This window comes from Dioszegia hungarica, assembly GCF_025882075.1.
Source record: "Dioszegia hungarica strain PDD-24b-2 chromosome Unknown MKK02contig_5, whole genome shotgun sequence".
Lineage (NCBI taxonomy): Eukaryota > Fungi > Basidiomycota > Tremellomycetes > Tremellales > Bulleribasidiaceae > Dioszegia > Dioszegia hungarica.
The window spans coordinates 509,419-526,497 of record NW_026515767.1 but is presented as its reverse complement, the minus strand read 5'-3'; the positions used below and the strand labels follow the sequence as shown (position 1 = coordinate 526,497).

Sequence of the window (17,079 nt, the reverse complement as noted above, 5' to 3'; positions counted from 1 at the left end):
ATCCAGCTGGCAGATGGTCCACTCGCGCTACTTACTCCCACCTCTGTCTATACGTCGTTCGCTCATCAGTCAGTATCCAGTGACAGTACAGGGAAGCAGCCTGGAGAGAGGTCCCATCGATATGGCAGACCCAGATGTCAACCCCTCCTTGGCGAGGAATCCCCCGTCATCCCAACGAGCTCTACTGGTAGGCTCATCTCCGCATCCATAGGACCGTAAAGCTGACAATAGCCTAGTCAGGAGCCATCTCCGGCATCGCGGTGGACTTCATGTTCTTCCCGCTCGATACCATCAAGACGAGAGTACAGTCCACTCAGGGCTTCATCAAGAGCGGAGGGCTCAAAGGGGTGTATCGGGGGGTAGGGAGTGTGGGGATGGGCAGCGCGCCAGGCGGTACGCCCTCCTCGCCTTATCGGCTACTCAGCAACACTGACAAGCGCAGCATCGGCCTTCTTCCTGACATATGAGAATCTAAAAGAGGTCTTCCCTCGCTCAATACCGCTCCTTCGAGACTCGCCAAGTCTGAACCACATGATATCGGCCTCGGGCGCAGAGTTCGTCAGTCAGTCCGCTCTCTGGGTCTCGTCACCAGTATAAGCTGACCACCAGGTATCATGCCTCATCAGGGTCCCGACTGAGATTGTCAAATCGAGGACGCAGACTGGCGCGTATGGCCAAGGGAGCAGTAGTATCCACTCGGCGATGAGTACGTGGAAATTTGAGGGTATCAGGGGATTCTACCGAGGTTTTGGGATCACCATAGGACGTGAAGTGAGTGTACCAGGCTCGTCGCGGGATAAGGTGCTGATTCTTTAGATACCGTTCACGTCAATACAGTTCCCGTTATACGAGTTCCTCAAGACCCAGCTGTCTCGGCGATACCTTGACGGTCGGAGACCTTCACCCGCACAAGCTGCGGTGTGCGGTATGATCGCAGGTGGATTTGGCGGGGCGGTGACTACACCATTAGATGTCGTCAAGACACGAGTCATGCTGGAAGCAAAGGTCTGTCCGCTGTCGGCTTGAGCCTTTCACGACGAAGCTGACTCTTCAGACGAGTATGCCAGATCCCACATCCTCTACTCCACAGCCGCGCATACGATCCCCATCCGTCCTTTCATTCCCTCCTCGTCTGATGGCCATCCTCCGCGAAGAAGGCGCAAGCGCACTTTTCCGAGGGTGGATACCAAGAACAATCGCTATATCGCTGGGCGGTGCAGTGTTTTTGGGGATCTATGACTGGGCGGTCAACTTCCAGCGGAATGACACTGGTGTAGAAGTAGACAGATGAGACGTCCATGCATTCCCCCAGTAATCCTACAAGATGCATGCGCACAATAGCGTACAATAGGTTAATCAGAGATCATTGGAACGCCTGCTCGCCGGTGATGGCTTTACCGAGGATAAGAGCGTGGATATCGTGCGTCCCCTCGTAGGTGTTGGCGACCTGCAAGTTGGCGACGTGCCTCCCAATGTGGTATCTTGCAAGTTAGCACGTCCAATCTCAAAGCGAAAACCTATGAGACTCACTCGTCACTGCACGCGTTCCCGCCAAGAATATCAAGCAGTACTCGCGAGTGCTCCAGAGCGGCCCCGCAGTTGTTGCGCTTCATCATACTGACCATGTCGGGGCTCCACTTGCCCTGGTCCTTGAGCCGGCCGAGCTGGAGGGAGCCGAGAAGACCAAGCGTGGCCGCGGTAGAGGCATCGGCGAGCTTCTTCTGGGGAAGCTGGAAACCAGCGAGGGGCCTGCCGAATTGCTTCCTGACATGATCAGCGGATGCAGCATGTTCGAAAGAGTGGAGCTTACCGTTCCAAGGCGTACGTCCTCGCCCGGTCGATACAGTCCTCGAGGGCTCCCATAGTACCCCAGCTGATACCGTAACGCGCGCTGTTGAGGCACGAGAAGGGGGAGCCGAGACCGCCAGACTTGGGCAACAGAGCCTCGTTCGGAAGCTTGACGTCCGAGAGGAAGACGGAACCGGTGATGGAGGCGCGAAGCGCCAGCTTGTTCTTGATGGCGGTGGTGGTCAAGCCCTCGGTGTCCTGGATGTCAGATAGAGCTAAGAGACGACGGGCAATCAGGCTCACCCGCTCAATGACGAAACCCCTGATCTTGCCCTTCTGTCCCTCGATGACCTCCCTCGCCCAGATGATGAAGACATTTGCTACCGGGGCGTTCGAGATCCAGGTCTTTCCGCCGTTCAGGGTCCAGCCTGACGAGGTCTTGGTCGCTGTAGTCTCCATGGAGGAGGGGTCGGATCCGTGGTTGGGCTCAGTCAGACCCTGGGAAGTCAGCGATGTGGTCACCACAGACTTGACCAAAAGATGACATACGAAGCACCCGATGAGCTCTCCAGAGGCGAGGCCGGGGAGGAACTTCTCCTTTTGCGCCTCGGTACCAAATTCGTTGATGGGGTGCATGACCACTGAAGTGTCAGTTGAGGCCGATGAGAATAGTAATTGACGTACATGATGACTGCACACTCATGGCCGATCGGTATCCAGAATCGACTCTGCACAATCAGCTCTGAGTCCAGGCAAGAGCCAGTAGAAGCTAGACCCACCGCTCCACCTCCCTGGCAATCAGGCCGTACGCCACACTGCTGACTCCCGAGCATCCATAGCCCTCTATCGTAGGCCCAAGCAGACCCAACTCGCCCATCTCCTTCATCATCGTCACGTCAAAGTTCTCCTGCTCTGATCAGCTTCGGCACATCTCTCTGCAATGACGTGAGGACACACCGTCCGGTAGCCCTCAATCACCCGAGGTTGAAGTTTGGTCTGCGCATAGTTTTTGGCAGTCTCGCTTTATATGTCAGCTGAAAATTCTTTGTGAACGATCGGCAGACATACTGGATAGCTTGCTCTTCATCGGTCAACAAAGAGGCGAGGTTCAATGGGTCCTCCCAGTCGAATTTGGCAAAGTCTATCGTGTCAGTCTTGATGATACCTGCGTCGCGAGGCGGACGTACTGGAGGCGTATCGATATGCGGGCGCAGTGACCTGCGCGCCTACGACCGCGCGCCGAGCAAGACCAGTCGATACTTGAGTGAGGAAACGGGACATGGCTGATGTGTGCTGATTTTCGTGTGAATGTGTAGGAGCGTCACTAGTGTAGCGTGTGATGGGCTTGAGCAAGATGTGTACGATCTGTGAGCGCTGTCGATGCTCTTCACTTTATATAGGACAAAATACGCCGGCTTTCAGTTACCGGCCAACTCCACCGGTCAAACCCGATGCCGTAACGCAGCAGTTCCGACGGAAAGATGCAGCTCCGCATTCCTCGTTTCGACTTCGCTCGCGCCTTCCGCGCTTCTGGTCAGCTTACTGTACCTTTTCTCCGTCGCTCTTCTGAGCTACGCTGCATACGCACATCGATAGACTCTTCTATTGGGCAATTCTGCCCTATGGTGAGCGACCTGAGTCCACCTGTGGCGCGCTTGGCTAATGACGCCAGTAATATCTGACCCCTTTCCCGAAGCCGCCCCACGATCATCGTCAACCTGGGAAAGAGCTCAGACAAGATGTCGGAGGGGGATTCCGTGACCAGTCAGTGCCTACTGCGTCTGTAAAGGTCTTTCGTACGTGCTGACGCATTCCAGCTGCTGATCCGACCAATAAATACACATTCCACCCTCCATTTGCGGTGAAACCGTGAAAAACCCTGGCGACGTGATACTCGTCACCAGCGAACAACCGGTGGTCGCTTTTCTACTTCTCCCTCCCCCTATTATCAGCTCTCAGCAATTTCTTCGCCACCCTTCCTGCCCCATCGGCTAAGGATGTCGTCGGCGGTACCACGGTCATTCCCGTCCCCAGCATATCGGTGGCGGGCTTTACCTTCTACTCCGGGCAATTCGGGACATTAGCGAGGGTGACGACCTGCCGGAGGGGACAGCATACATCGTCCCAACATGATCGATGCTGTGACGGCGGCGAGACTCTACCAAGTCCCGAGCGTCTACCGGGTGCTCAGCGATACTACGCGAGCACCAGGCGCAGACAATGCCTACCTCACATACGCGATATGGGCGCTTGCCGGCATGCCCTTCCGGGTGGCCGAGGCGGCCAAGGCGACCCTGGCGTATCCAATCGCGTTCGCGGACAAGTACATCGTGGATACCCTCAAGGAGCTGGTACCTGCGGAATGGACGCGCCTCCTCGAGTTCCATCTACGGCGTATCGCGGGAATTCGTCGCGTTCACGCCGGAAAGTGGCTCAGGGATTCCACGGAGTATCACCTCGCACACGAGTATACGGAGTCCTCTCAGCCGCACCTCAAGCCCGAATGGACCGCATGCTCGGAGCCGTGTATGGAACTGGACGCGCTGATCGGAGGGATGTATGCCAAGGCCGACAGCATGGAGGAGATTGTGGCCGTGAAGAAGAGGGATTATGGCCTGGAGTGCTCGGCTTGTATCGATTGCGCCTCGCGTTGGTATGATAAGGCCGTGGATGAGCTGGTAGAGTTCGCTGGGGAGTATTAGTAGGTCGAGATGGGGGGCAGATGATCTTTACAAGTAGCACTGGTCGTATAGAGTAAAGTCATGATTGAGTTGTATATAGGCGGAAACAAAACCCAGACCACCTGCAGCTGCGCGTCTTCAGCATCGCTCCGACATGTTCCAACTCTCGCTTGTCCATCATCTTTCCATCTGAGAAGCGGACCCCTCAGCCCTACAGTCACAGCTAGTCACAGTCGCAGCATCACTTGTACAATCACAGAACGCGTCTGAGAGCTAAGACAGCTGCAAGCGATCTCGATACCTTCGACTCCCGAACCCCTTCGCATACCCTCTCCCACCAGCGCTCTTCATTTCTCCCTCCCTCTCCTCCCGCAATGTCTGACCCTACTGTTCAGAGTCGTGAGTCCGTCAACATATCACCAAGGAAGGTACGAGCTGATCGTCCAGCGGATGGACAGCCATCGTTGAGCTTTCATCCAGGCTATGAAGAGCGCCAAACGGGCGACATCATCCTCCTAGCCGATGCGAGGCAGAAACTGCATTCTAGGCCTACTGAAAGAGCTATCTTCCTTCTTTGGCACCTTGCCAGAACCCTCAGCTGCCGACCTCGTCGATGGTACCCCCCTCATCCCCCTCCATGGCACAACCACTGCCGGTCTCGTCACATTCCTCCATGCCATCAACTCCATCACCGAAATCCTACCCCTCACCCTTCACGGTTCATCTCGGGGGGCCGCCGGCATCATCGGCGCGGCGCACATCGGCAAGATGTACGATGTCCCCATCATATATCGCATCCTCATCGAGGCCCTGACTCCGGCTCGGGGCGCACACCTGGTCGAACTCGCCATCTGGGTAATCAGCAACGAGAGCTCCCAGATCTACGACACTATCAAGTCTACACTGGACATCGACATCACGGAAATCCCAGAGTACGTCGCGCTCGCTATCCAGCGACACGGCCCGCAGTATTGGATGCTGTTGCAGGACGTGCATCTTCGTCGAGCGCTTGCCCCTTCCCGCTTTCAGGCCAAGGTGGACCAGCTGGAACATTACGACCAGTGCGATAAGTGTGAGGAGGAAGATACGGAGGGCGACCCAGACGATCCAGTGCAGGTAGATAAACGCTTGGCGGGGATCAAGACCATGGATGAGTTCGAGGAGCTTGCCAACGACGACTTCGGGGTGAGTTGTAAGGCGTGTTTGAAAGCCGTCAAAAGTAATTATCAGCCGGCGATATCCTGGTTGACCACGTATACTGCGATACATCGTAAGTATGGTAGTTCGTGGTTGTATCATCAATGTATATAGGTTAGCAACAGTGAAGCGAGTACAGATGGATGTCGATCAGGCCTGGGTTTGTTGAGAATACCACGTCAGCTCTCAAAAGTCCACTCGAGATCTGCTTGCCTTGCTGCGTCTGACCATCTACCTCTATATCACCTTCGACCATGCTGAGAGCTCTGTCGGCCGCCCGATCAGCGACTGCAGCTGCTAGAGCGAGCTCGTCCCGCATAGCCGCACCCAGCGTTAGTGCTGAAGATTCCAGCGCCGGACGTCCGCTCATTTCGTAGATCTCCGGCATTGCTCTCGGGAAGAGACCGATATGTCCACCTCGCGCCGGTCCGCTATCCATGGGAGGTTTGGGTATGGGCTCCAGAGCGTTCTCATGGAATCCTTTCGGCTCAGTCGGCAGTACAAATCCAGTCGAGCCGGTAGCGAGCGTTCCCCAGCATGACCCTATACTGTCGCGCCCCCATCCCGATCTTCAGCCGGCGGTCTCTACTGCGCCCACCTCCTCCGCCTCATCCCTCCCATCCACAGCTCTACCCGCGGATGCGACTCCCGTCACATCCAGCACCTCATCATCCATCGCACCCCAGATCGACTCACTGCCAAGCGCGGTCACGACGGATCCCGGACTCTTGCCCCAGGCACCAGCGCTCCCATCTGTGCCAACGCTGGAGGAGCTGGTGACAAACTCGGGAATGTCGCTGTCGGAGGTGCTTCACTCTCCAGAGGCAGTGCACGCGGCAATGAAGGTGTCAGATCTGAGTCTGCTCGGATTGGAACATGGATATCTTAATATCGCTGGATGGGTACGGGATGCGTTGGTCGCTGGTCACACTCTGACCGGCTTGCCATGGTACGTAATGTCCTCACCTTCTGCGGAGTATCGCTTATGTTCAGGTGGAGCACCATCGCTGTTGTTGCCGTCTCCTTCCGTCTTTGCCTCCTCCCCCTCATCGTCCGCCTGACCGCTCACAACGTCCGTCTCGCCGCGGTCCAACCGCAGATGACGGCTCTCTTCACCCGCCTCAACGCCGCCAAGGCAGCGGCCGACCCTCAGGCGCAGCAGGTCGTCCTCGGCACACTCCAAAAGTTGATGAAGGAGAACAACGTCTCGCCATTCCGACCCCTCCTCATGCCGCTTATTCAGATGCCATTCTTCCTCGCCTTCTTCTACTCGCTGAGAAAGCTGGCGGACCTGCCGCTGCCGCAGCTGAAGGATGGTGGATTCGGCTGGGTATCGGACTTGACGGTACCGGATCCATACTTCATCCTGCCGATCACCAGTATGATCTTCACCAATCTCGTTCTTAGGGTGAGTCCTTTCCCCGTCCAATGTGACCAAGCTGATAGCTTCAGGTCGGCGCAGACGGTACGGCTTCCATGAACTCCAACCCCAACATGGGCCACTTCAAGAACGCTCTGACAGTCATGTCGGTCGTTGCCATCCCGTTCATTGGCAAGATGCCCGCTGTGAGTGACGCAAGACACATGGGTTGCACTAGCTGACAATCAGGCGGTACTCTTTTACTGGACCTTCACCAACCTGTACTCCCTCTTCCAAGCCGTTCTCCTTCGCCAACCCTTCGTCAAGTCCCTCCTCCGCATCCCCTCTCCCCCACCCGCACCGCCTCTCCCCGCCGGTACGGCAGAGCCAAAACAGCCGAGCTATGCCGAGACATGGAAGGCGCTCCGCGAGACCTTGTCTACCAAGGGCGCAGCATGGCAGGAGGCCAAGGCGAAACATCAGGCGTCACTGGATGTGAAGGAGCGGGAAAGTGGGATGAGGGAAGGGAGTGCGTTGATGGTGGAGCGAGTCAGGGAGAAGTCGGCGCCAGGTGTCAGCACACCGACGGTACCTGCGCCTTCGGTGAGCTGGCAGGAGACGGCGGGGTCGGAGAGGAGCGGGAAGGAGGAAGCGAAAGCGCGGAGAGTAGCGGCAGCGAGGGAGAAGAGAATGAGGCAGTGATAGGAGCTGGGAGGCAGGCTCTATCGATCTTGCTGGTATGTACCCCGGCGCGTGTTGCTGGCCAAACAACTCAGCCTCGTAACGATCGCAAGCTTTATGCGTGTACCTGCGGAAGCGAACAGACTCGCTTCATATACTATATGCTGATACATGGCTGTCTGCACATCAATTTACGAAAGGTCTCACTAATAATGGAGGGTATCGCTATGCTGAATGAGGGTCTCTTGACGATTTATGGAATTGCTAACAGAGCTACGTGTCAATTATGCGCCTCGTAAAGCAATTTCATCCCCGGCGGCCCGCCACCGCCCAACAGGACGTAATCGGGAAGCCGGGTGTAATCGTTGCCCGGCAGACGGTACTCGCGGATCGTCCGTTCGAACCAGTCCTCGTACGGGCGGAATATGCGTTTGATCCGACGCTGACAGCAAGCGTGTTCCACCTCGTATGGCTTTGGTTCGTCGAGATCCCAGTATACCGATCCCCAGCGAGGTCCGATGACAGCTTCGACTGCCTCGACAGTACTCTTTGCGGTCTGCAATAGGGCACGGATCCATTTCCCTTCGCCTTTGTTGAGGCATTTGTGGGTGAACATGCCAGCGTCGATCTTGCTGACGATCATATTCCGAAATCGCTCCGGTGCGGAAGCGCGCCTTTTGTGGAAGTCGACCAAGTCTGACCAATGCTGAGGAGCATGTTTCACCATGCATTCTCTGATTACGGCGCTATCGGTCTCGAAGCGCTCGAAGTCGTACTTGGGTATGGCCGTTCCGATCGCCGACGCTTCGATCTCTTCTTGATCGTCTCCGAGGGATGCGATGGCAAATGGCAGATACGACCATGCTGGGTGGTCGGTTTCGAAGTCCCCGTTGATAGCCCGTTCCTTCAGAACCTAGTGCACCTGTGGGGCGAACAGATCGCGGGCGAGTACTGCTGCGTCGAGTATCTCTCCGGCGTCCTCCTTGGGATCTTCATACTCGTGTGTGAAGCTGCATTCGGAGGTTCCGCACGTCATGAGGAAGAGCCGGAGCCCGGCGTCGGAGATATTCGGTACAGGGATGATCCGAGGCGAGTTCGCGTTGGCCTGGGGCGTGGGCGATGTGTTGTATCGGAAGAAGGGGGATATGTCCTTTAAGATCTCTTGACTGAAGTAGAAGAAGGTGTCCTGGTCGCTCCGCAGGATGACATCGCCCGGGTGCTGGACGTCAAAGTCTCGGTGGAAGCCGGCTTCGTTCTTCATCGGAGCGTCTGATTGCGCTGTAGAGTGTCAGCCGGGATGCATAAGGCTCAAGTATGTGTGATGCGGTGCTCACAAGACTCATCACATTTATCCGTCATGTGCTCGTCATCCATGGTCCCTTCACTCTCTGAACCTCCTATCGCTATCCTCAACGCGACACGATCATCTGAGAGATCGTAAGCCTGGAACAGGTATGTAATAAGGCTGTCCTACCTTGTTCGTGGTCGGATGGGCTGGACATGACAATTTAGGAGTGATATACATTGATGACGAGAACTTCGAGTCGGTTTGTTGAATTTATAGGGGCTGGAGGAAGCAAGGAAACATGATCAGTCTGTGCGCGATCACTGCGAATGGTTACCAGAGGGTCCGAGCGGGAGCGCTCGGGCCTCCCCCCTTCTCTATCTTGCTATGCTCGTTCACCGCTTTTGGCGCGCAGTCCCCCAGGTCATGCTGCCCTAGCACTTATTCTGGCGGTCAATACGATACCTCTGCATGTACAAGCACTTTCGCGATTGAAGATTGTGAGAATGTGGCAAAATGGCAATCATAGGTATCGTTCCTCCACTTCGTTATAAAGTGGGCTTGAGTGAAATCCGCTTGCAATTCGCCACCCGCGCGATCTGCGAACTAAGCGGCCGGGGCTGTCACTGACGCAGACTGGTCGGTCATTGCACAGTGGCTGTAGGGGCTATCAGATACGCTACATAAGTATACTTTAGTATATCAACGGCTACGACCTCTAAACCCGCGCCATACCCACCCATATCTCGCCTTAGAATTGCCATATCTTCTTTAACAATCCCGCAGCCATCCTTCCGCGGTGGCGCTCCACAGCCACCTAAGACTGAGATTGAATTGCCTGGTCGCCCCTGCGAGGCATGATCGGCACTGCAGTCCATACTGATTCTCCGCCACCGCCTGTATCTCCTCCACCGTCTTTGCTTCTCGCAGCCGCTCCATGACCCCGATGACAGGGTCTCCCTTTCGTGCCTCAAAGCACCTCTCGTCCGGGGTATGGGATCCGGCGTAGAAGCTGTCCGTGGTGGTTTTAGCGAGCATCGTGTGAAAGGTGGTCATAGCCGAGCGGCCTCTCGCATGTATTGTGTGCAGTAGAGCTAGGCAATCTGGGGCGTATTGACGTAGGAGGTCAAGGATCACCGGTGGCGCGGTGGAGATGTCGAGACCGGCGGTAGCTCTTGCGGCATGAGCGAGCGGGATGATATCGTCGCCCATCGCCCGAATAGTGTAAGCCAAAAAAGGGCTGTACAGCTTCTTTCGGGACTCCACATAGCTGCCCAGGACCTCGCAGACTTGCGGGACGTCGTATACGCGCGCGATGATGGCTGCGGTGCATATCGACTCGCAAGTGATTGCGCTCCGAGGTAGGCGGGCCTGGGATGTGGTGGGAGCGTGAATGGCACGGAGGAAGACCGCCAGCCCGGATGTGGACGCGTAGGGAAGGGTAATGATGGGTGTGTCGTCTGTCGTGTCTCCGGACGAGGGGGAAGGTAGGCCGTCAAAGAAGCCCGAGAGGGAGCATAGGAGGGGCATCGACGCGTAGAAGCAGAGGTTGTCGTCTTGTGGGTTATCGGTATCGGCTCGGAGGATAACGTCTTCTGGGTGCTTCTCGTTAAAGCAGGGGTGGAAGAGGGGGGAATGAGCATGAGGGATGGGGGTGACTACCATATCAGCTGGGTCGGCCTGATGCGAGCCAGCCGACTCACCGATGGTGGTATCGTGCGCGGTGACGATTATGCGCCTCTTGCTTGTACCGGTAATAGAGGATTGAACCATGTTGGAGATGAAGAGGTTGAGCAGTGGTATCAGTTGTGAGAAGTCAAAGGGTAGCCCGTATGATCCAAAAATCAAGGTACGAAAGAAGGAATGAGGAGTGGCGGGATACACGATATAACACGGTGAGTGGCAGTCTGGTGCCTTGTGCCTGATGTCCAGCGGTCACCGGTCATGGTCGACAGTGGCACTTCCGTCCTCCGCGGCAACTGCTGTGAATGCTCGGACGAGGGCATGTGGTGCTGAGATCTGCTGCTTCATTCGACGCCGTTGCAAAGGGAAGACTGAGTGAGAATGTCGTTGGAAGGTTCAGGAGTGGTCCTGTTTCGATATGAAGACAACCTAGTGAATCGCTCTGACCTCATCTGCAGCATGAGTACTAACTCTCCCGCAGACTGAGCTTACATTACTAGCAAGGTACTCCGATCAACGGTCAACGCCCACGACTCATCCGCTCAGTCGCCCACCCTTCTTTGGTATCCCATAATCGCCGATTCCCTCGTCTCATTTCTGCCTATCCTCTCCGCCATATCGGCTGCCTTCTCCTCCCCGCGAGCCGCATAGTCGTTCGCCCCAAATGATGCGCTTCTGTGCAACCGCGGACCGTGACTAGGCTCCGCAGTCCCTGTGTTCCTCAATGCCTCCGCCACCTCTGTCCTCTCCGCCTCTTCCTCTGCTCCTTCTCGGTCGGCTGGGCGTGGTGGAGGACTAGGCGCACGCTTGGAGGGGTCGGGGTGTCTGAGACTTGGCGAGTCCGTCCGTGTGATATCCGAGGGAGAAGCCGGCGGTGAGCGAGACCACTCGCGGTATCGATTTCCGCCTTGGGCCGGAGGAGTACTCGTCACGCCCTCCAGTTTGAGATGTAGGTTTTCCAGCCCCAGAGAGCTTCCGCCCCTCCCTGCAATGGGTGTAGCGGCCCCACTTCCCGACTCCTCCGTCACCGCCGTCAACCCCATTCCTCCCCGCGGCTTGGCGAACTCCTCTGAGGGCGCAGGGGGAGGGACCGAGTCTGGTATGGAGGGGTTGGGAGAGGCGGACCGGCGAGAGCTGGTGTCTGAGGAAGGAGCGGGGCTGAGGGATGTTGCTGGGGAGCGAGCAGGAGAGCCGCCTAGACTGCTGCTTGAGCGAGCGGGTGAGGTGTCGGACGCGCGGGAGCTCGACGATGGACTGCTGGATATGGACGAGCGGACGTTTCCCCAGAGTTTCTTCGCGCCGGATTTGACCACGACGCCGAGGTCGACGGGTTCTGGCTCACTGTGAAAATCAGCAGATGTTGGGGGACTATCCTCTTCCCGCAGAATTCTCACTCACGAGGAGACAACAGGTCGTGGAATTGGCGCCCTCCTTGGCGGTCCTCCTCCGCCTCCTCCGCCGTTCTGCTCCGCTAGCATATTCCCTCGACTCAACACTCCAATAGTGATACTCGACGCCCTCTTCAGCTCTGGTGGACGGTGCGGAAGCGCGCCGAAACGGAGCGAGCTCTCTCGCTGCTGCAAGGACGAGGGCGAGCCAGACCTCTCCCGCTCCGCCGCAGTGGGCGGCTTGATCTCTGCCGCACACGTCGGCACGTCGCTGAAGCTAAAGGGGTTCGAGTCGAATAGCTTCCCGCCTGCTAGTCCCTCCGAGAAGGACCTGCGGCCCTTGGAGGAGCTGCCAACTGATGATGCCCGGCTGCTCCGCCTCCCTCCAAGGATGCTGAACCGCCTCGGTCTCCCTGTACTGCTTTCCGCCTCCTCTTCCGGCTGGATGAGAATAGAGCTGCCCGGCGCGCAGTGGTTCGGGCCGACGTTCTCCGGCATAGGCCATGGTTCGTGGAGGATGACATTGTCTGGCTCCTCCACCACGGGCTTGTGGCTGAACATGCTCATGGCGGGTTTCGGTGGCGGCTTCGAGTCGTGGACAAGGGATGTGGGAGATAGGAAGTTGGCGTGTGAGATGGGGAAAGACAGGTTCATCTTGCCTGCTGCAGCTCTTGCTATAAGGGGTGGTCGTTGGACCGACCGACTGTGCCCCACATCCCTGATCCGGGGTCACTTAGGCAGTTGCCGGCACCGGTGGCGGCGATGACGGCAGCGGTCCAACGTGATTCTAAGCAGGAGGATGATATAAGGGTAGTGTCGTTTCGAAGGGGCATGATGGGCTATGTTGGGATCTTGTGTGCTACCACGGCTGGTTCAGCCGGTGATATGTGTACGTCAAACCGTATCGTCAGAACGCCCAGGGCGTGGCTGAGGCGGCGATATCGACGGCAAGCTAAGATGAAACGGATACAAAAGGCAGGAATGTGAATCTGAAACGTCACCCCCTAAATACGCACGGATGAGACGCTGTCGTCATCGGCGCCGAGCGGCTCTCGTCGTTGCAGATTTCAGCTTCATGAGCGAGCAGTCAACCATCTATCATCCCATATTGTCCGCCGACCATGATTACACGCAGCATCAGAGCTGCCAGTGTGGCTGGACCGAGTAGGCTGGCCCTCCAAAGAAGAGCAATAGCGACCACGCCCCTCCTTCTCCGACAGCAAGATCGTGGTTAGTTTGCCCTTCGCTCGGAGTCTTCGCTCGGTCTTGAGCTGATATAACAGTGCCCCAAGGTCATGTTCGCCCGGCACGAGCTCGGGCTGCCAGACCTACCCCTCATGTGGATATCCCAGACTTTCAGCCCCCACCAGCATTTGCCAATCCTCAAGCGACAACGTCCAGGTCGCTCGTCGTTGTACCGCCCGATCCCAACGGGGTCTTGACTGAGAGTCACGGCGCCAGGGAGTTGCTCGCGAATGATGCTCTCGTGATAGTCAGGTAAGATCTTCATAAGCTGAGCTGGATGTGGCTGATTGCGTCTAGGCAGATAGAGATGTTGAACGTATTCATGGGAGTGAGTCTGCCAAATCCCCAGCTACGCCCTGGGGATCAAGCTCACGTCGCAGTACGAGCAAGCAAATAGATACGCCATACATAACACCGCTGGAGAACTTGTCGGATTGTGAGTACTCTACACTATGGTAGACCCCACGCTGACCATTGAGCTTGGCCGAAGAGGAACAGTCAATACTAGGTGTGCTGGCGAGGCAGACACTCCGTACGCATCGGCCATTCAAGGCTACAATCATGGACAAGGCGGGAAATCCAGTTCTATGGGTGAGCTTCCGACCGTTTAATCTCTTGCAATAGGCATGCACGGCAATCAGCTCACACTATATAGGTCAGGCGGCCGTTCCAGTTCATCAACTCGAAAATGTTCGTCCATGCTGCGGAAGGTGCGGACAGCAGACTAGTGGGGGAGACGCAACAGTGAGTTGCTTTTTGGACTCTGTATTTCTGTATTTCGAGACCGCAGCTCAGAGCGCTCATTGATCAGGGAATGGCATCCGTGGCGGAGACGGTACAATGTGTTCCAGGCGTAAGCGACTCCTCCACTTATCTGGTCATTTCTCACGATGACAGGAAGGATGACGAGGCGTTCCGCCAGTTCGCAAGGATAGATTCGGGCTTCTTGGCGTGGGACTTCTGGTTGAAGGACAAAGACGACCGTGAGCTCCAACCTCCATAGCTACGTCTGCGGGTGAGTATAAGCTGACCTGCTGCAGGTCTAGTAGCATCAATCAACAGAAACTTTCGCGGAATAGGTCGAGAGCTCTTCACTGATACTGGTACGTAGGGTGACCTGATTGTCAGCACTGCATGAGTTGACTTTGCCAGGACAATACGTGATTCGCTTCGACTCGGCTGGAACCGAGCTCGACTTGCCGCCAGGCGCAGATGTTACTGTGCAGGGCCAAAGTCTCATAATGCCCGAAGCGACGGAAGGTGGATTGACCTTAGATCAACGGGCTATGGTAAGCTGGGAAGGGCGTGAACATCCCCGCATAGCATCAGCTGACCGACTCTTAGGCACTGGCAACGGCAGTATCGAGTGAGCTGCATTCCCTTGTCACAACTTGTGCGTAAAGCTGACTATGATCAGTTGACTTTGACTACTTCTCCCGGCACTCGGGAAGCGGGTGAGCTCGACGCACCTGCTAAATATGGCGGCGTGAGCTGACAGTGACAGCGGTTTCGGGTTCCCCTTCATGATGTGGGGCGGAGGCGACGGATCCACCGATATCAACAATGGCCGAGGGGACGGAACGCCTTCTGCGGGAGACATGCCTGGTGGGCCGGGGCTCGGTGGCGCGGCGGGCGCAGCAGGTGCTGCTGGTGCTTTCGGGGGACGAGGTGGGAGCGAGGATGAGCAGATCTACGGCGGGCGTCAAGACCCAAGTCCGGACGTCCCGCGGGGGGCCGAGGATGGATTGGGTATGAGAAGGCGAGATGATGGACAGGGCATGGAGGGATATACAGAGGATGAAGGATGGGTCGGCGATGCGGACGAGGAGGTCATGCAGGATCCATGGGGCCAGCAAGGGGGCGGAGACGATTCGGGGTGGTTTGGCGGTGGAGGCGGAGGAGGGGACGGCGGAGGATGGGGTGATTGGGGGAGCTAGACGGGAGAAGCAGTCAATCAAGTATAATCCGAATTGCATTTTGATTGCATGTCCATCATCGCTCTACTATATGTCCTGCTTGACTTCCTCTCAAGCTTTGACTTTTGGCTGCGACTATCAGCTTGCTGATCGACCGTGAATGGGCGAGAGCTCACCTTGCAATCGTCCATCACTGTTTCCTTGATCAACACCAGCACGCGCCCCTTCTCTTCCGGTCCCGACAGGGCATTGTCGTGCTCGTAGCTGCACCCAATCGCTAATTTCTTACCATCAGGCGAGAAAGCCAGCGCCGAGACCGAAGTAGGGTATTTCGGGTACGCCTTCATCCGCTTCTTGGCGGTATGGTCCCAGATCGAGATATGGCCGTCGGAGCCACCGGTCGCAAAGGTGTTATGGCTACTTGTCAGCTGTTTGCGGAAGAGACTCTGTATATGTATGAGCTAGCTCACATAGGGTGGTAGGCGATAGCATTGATGGGATACGCGTGATCCACTCCGTCAATAGGTTGACGGTGTGCCCGGAAAGCGTATTTTGAAGCTTGGGCTTCTGGGGAGGGATCCACATATTCGACCGCTATTCTGCCTTCGATCGAACCGGACGCCCAGCCTACATCGTCAGCTTTCTGCCGAGCTCTGTGCACTCATCAGCTCACCCTTCCCATCGGCCATACACGCCACACTGCGCGTCATGAACTTCAGCGCGCCCTCCCTCCTCTCCCCCAACGTCTCCTTCGCCTCGTTCCCGTCTCCAGACTTGGCCTGCGCTTGCGAAGCGGCCAAGTCGGCCAGCTTGAAGAGCATCATATTACGGTGCGCCATGGAGACGAGGAGGGTCTGGGTGGAGGGTGCGTAAGAGAGGGTGTAGGCTTTCGCGGGGAGGGCGTGGGAGGAGCGGAGAGCTGGAGCGCCTTCGGCGGCGTTGCTGAGGTGTAAGCTTGCAGACCGTGAAGGAAGAGCCTTTGCTAGCTTACATGTCCCATACTTTCAGTGTGGCGTCCCAGGAGGTAGTCACTAGTACGTCTGTCTGTCAGCTGTCGCGTTCGACTGGATCCATCCGCTTCCTTCAACTCACTGAATTCAGTGCACCACACAATAGACGAGATAGCGTCGTCGTGCTTCCCTAGAACCCTACATTGACCAGAATGGAAGTCCCACCTGTCTATCAGCTTCACTCCCTTCTTTGCAGTCCGGGGACTTACTGCCTAACCCTCTTATCCAGCCCGCCGGAGAATCCTGTCATCGGTGATGTCCCGAAACATATCGCCAAGACCGCAGCGGGATGAGCCATGCTGCCGGTGTCAGCTATAGTCCTGCTCCGAGAGAACGGGGGAGGAATGTACATCATGGGCGGTTGCGGCGCTCCCCCGAGATTATGTAGCTGTATCGTCTAGATAGTCAGCTGAGACTCATGTCACCAATCCAGATACAGAGCTCGAAGCTTACCCCGTCCCATGATGCTACGAGGAGCTTGGACGAATCGGACGAGAAGGCAAGGGCGGAGATACCGTCCGAAGGCGGTTGAAGCGAGAGGTCTCCTGTTAGGCGTCAGCTTGTGCTTTATGGAATGCAGTAGGGGGCGAGGGGACCATGTACGGACCTGCTGACATGATTTCCAAGCAGCTGTACTATGTACTTGAGCGATTAGGAGTATGCAGAAGTTGAGAGGTAAGAGAAGAGTGAGGACCGGTGGAAATTCGACGCGAATGATGTTTTTCCGGACAACCTCGCTGTCATCAGCTTCGCGCTTTGGCTTCTACCTTTTACCAGCGATACCTCTACTACAAGCGCTTCTGCCTCGCTGACAGTCTGCACGCGATACCTCCAAGACGAGAGCT

The 17,079-nt window shown here is 56.6% G+C and overlaps 9 protein-coding genes across 9 annotated transcripts; 4 read left to right on the top strand and 5 right to left on the bottom strand.

The window, feature by feature from the left end:
• Positions 1-121: 121 nt before the first annotated feature.
• On the top strand, positions 122-1,291 carry MKK02DRAFT_22082 (mitochondrial carrier domain-containing protein; the record flags this gene model as incomplete). Its single annotated transcript, XM_053086515.1, has 6 exons — positions 122-187; positions 237-393; positions 443-558; positions 610-771; positions 817-1,005; positions 1,043-1,291. 6 exons carry the CDS (start codon positions 122-124, stop codon positions 1,289-1,291), a joined length of 939 nt encoding a protein of 312 aa, XP_052948700.1.
• Positions 1,292-1,363: 72 nt separating this feature from the next.
• Positions 1,364-3,069, bottom strand: MKK02DRAFT_31206 (acyl-CoA dehydrogenase/oxidase; the record flags this gene model as incomplete). Its single annotated transcript, XM_053088232.1, has 10 exons — positions 1,364-1,481; positions 1,531-1,764; positions 1,811-2,046; positions 2,092-2,286; positions 2,338-2,429; positions 2,473-2,516; positions 2,568-2,695; positions 2,746-2,809; positions 2,857-2,929; positions 2,976-3,069. 10 exons carry the CDS (start codon positions 3,067-3,069, stop codon positions 1,364-1,366), a joined length of 1,278 nt encoding a protein of 425 aa, XP_052948699.1.
• An 848-nt stretch (positions 3,070-3,917) lies between these two features.
• On the top strand, positions 3,918-4,490 carry MKK02DRAFT_41949 (uncharacterized protein; the record flags this gene model as incomplete). Its single annotated transcript, XM_053091784.1, has 1 exon — positions 3,918-4,490. The coding sequence occupies one exon, from the start codon at positions 3,918-3,920 to the stop codon at positions 4,488-4,490; it is 573 nt and encodes a 190-aa protein (XP_052948698.1).
• A 1,556-nt stretch (positions 4,491-6,046) lies between these two features.
• MKK02DRAFT_22070 (60Kd inner membrane protein-domain-containing protein) lies at positions 6,047-7,728 on the top strand (the record flags this gene model as incomplete). Its single annotated transcript, XM_053086514.1, has 4 exons — positions 6,047-6,615; positions 6,660-7,074; positions 7,119-7,232; positions 7,276-7,728. Coding segments are annotated over 4 exons (1,551 nt in total), but the record flags the coding sequence as incomplete, so codon positions are not given.
• Positions 7,729-7,987: 259 nt separating this feature from the next.
• Positions 7,988-9,081, bottom strand: MKK02DRAFT_31203 (uncharacterized protein; the record flags this gene model as incomplete). The annotated part of the gene is made up of 3 exons (XM_053088231.1): positions 7,988-8,470; positions 8,630-8,985; positions 9,042-9,081. 3 exons carry the CDS (start codon positions 9,079-9,081, stop codon positions 7,988-7,990), a joined length of 879 nt encoding a protein of 292 aa, XP_052948696.1.
• A 682-nt stretch (positions 9,082-9,763) lies between these two features.
• MKK02DRAFT_41945 (uncharacterized protein) lies at positions 9,764-10,765 on the bottom strand (the record flags this gene model as incomplete). The annotated part of the gene is made up of 2 exons (XM_053091783.1): positions 9,764-10,650; positions 10,696-10,765. The coding sequence occupies 2 exons, from the start codon at positions 10,763-10,765 to the stop codon at positions 9,764-9,766; spliced, it is 957 nt and encodes a 318-aa protein (XP_052948695.1).
• Positions 10,766-11,217: 452 nt separating this feature from the next.
• On the bottom strand, positions 11,218-12,717 carry MKK02DRAFT_41944 (uncharacterized protein; the record flags this gene model as incomplete). The annotated part of the gene is made up of 2 exons (XM_053091782.1): positions 11,218-12,016; positions 12,074-12,717. 2 exons carry the CDS (start codon positions 12,715-12,717, stop codon positions 11,218-11,220), a joined length of 1,443 nt encoding a protein of 480 aa, XP_052948694.1.
• Positions 12,718-13,477: 760 nt separating this feature from the next.
• On the top strand, positions 13,478-15,245 carry MKK02DRAFT_22101 (Scramblase-domain-containing protein; the record flags this gene model as incomplete). The annotated part of the gene is made up of 12 exons (XM_053086517.1): positions 13,478-13,560; positions 13,606-13,636; positions 13,689-13,744; positions 13,788-13,899; positions 13,964-14,052; positions 14,120-14,161; positions 14,206-14,291; positions 14,349-14,411; positions 14,461-14,597; positions 14,653-14,674; positions 14,726-14,762; positions 14,813-15,245. Coding segments are annotated over 12 exons (1,191 nt in total), but the record flags the coding sequence as incomplete, so codon positions are not given.
• Positions 15,246-15,335: 90 nt separating this feature from the next.
• Positions 15,336-16,851, bottom strand: MKK02DRAFT_41942 (poly(a)+ rna export protein; the record flags this gene model as incomplete). Its single annotated transcript, XM_053091781.1, has 10 exons — positions 15,336-15,353; positions 15,401-15,641; positions 15,695-15,851; positions 15,898-16,166; positions 16,216-16,264; positions 16,317-16,399; positions 16,444-16,533; positions 16,585-16,631; positions 16,688-16,779; positions 16,842-16,851. 10 exons carry the CDS (start codon positions 16,849-16,851, stop codon positions 15,336-15,338), a joined length of 1,056 nt encoding a protein of 351 aa, XP_052948692.1.
• Between the last annotated feature and the right edge of the window lie 228 nt (positions 16,852-17,079).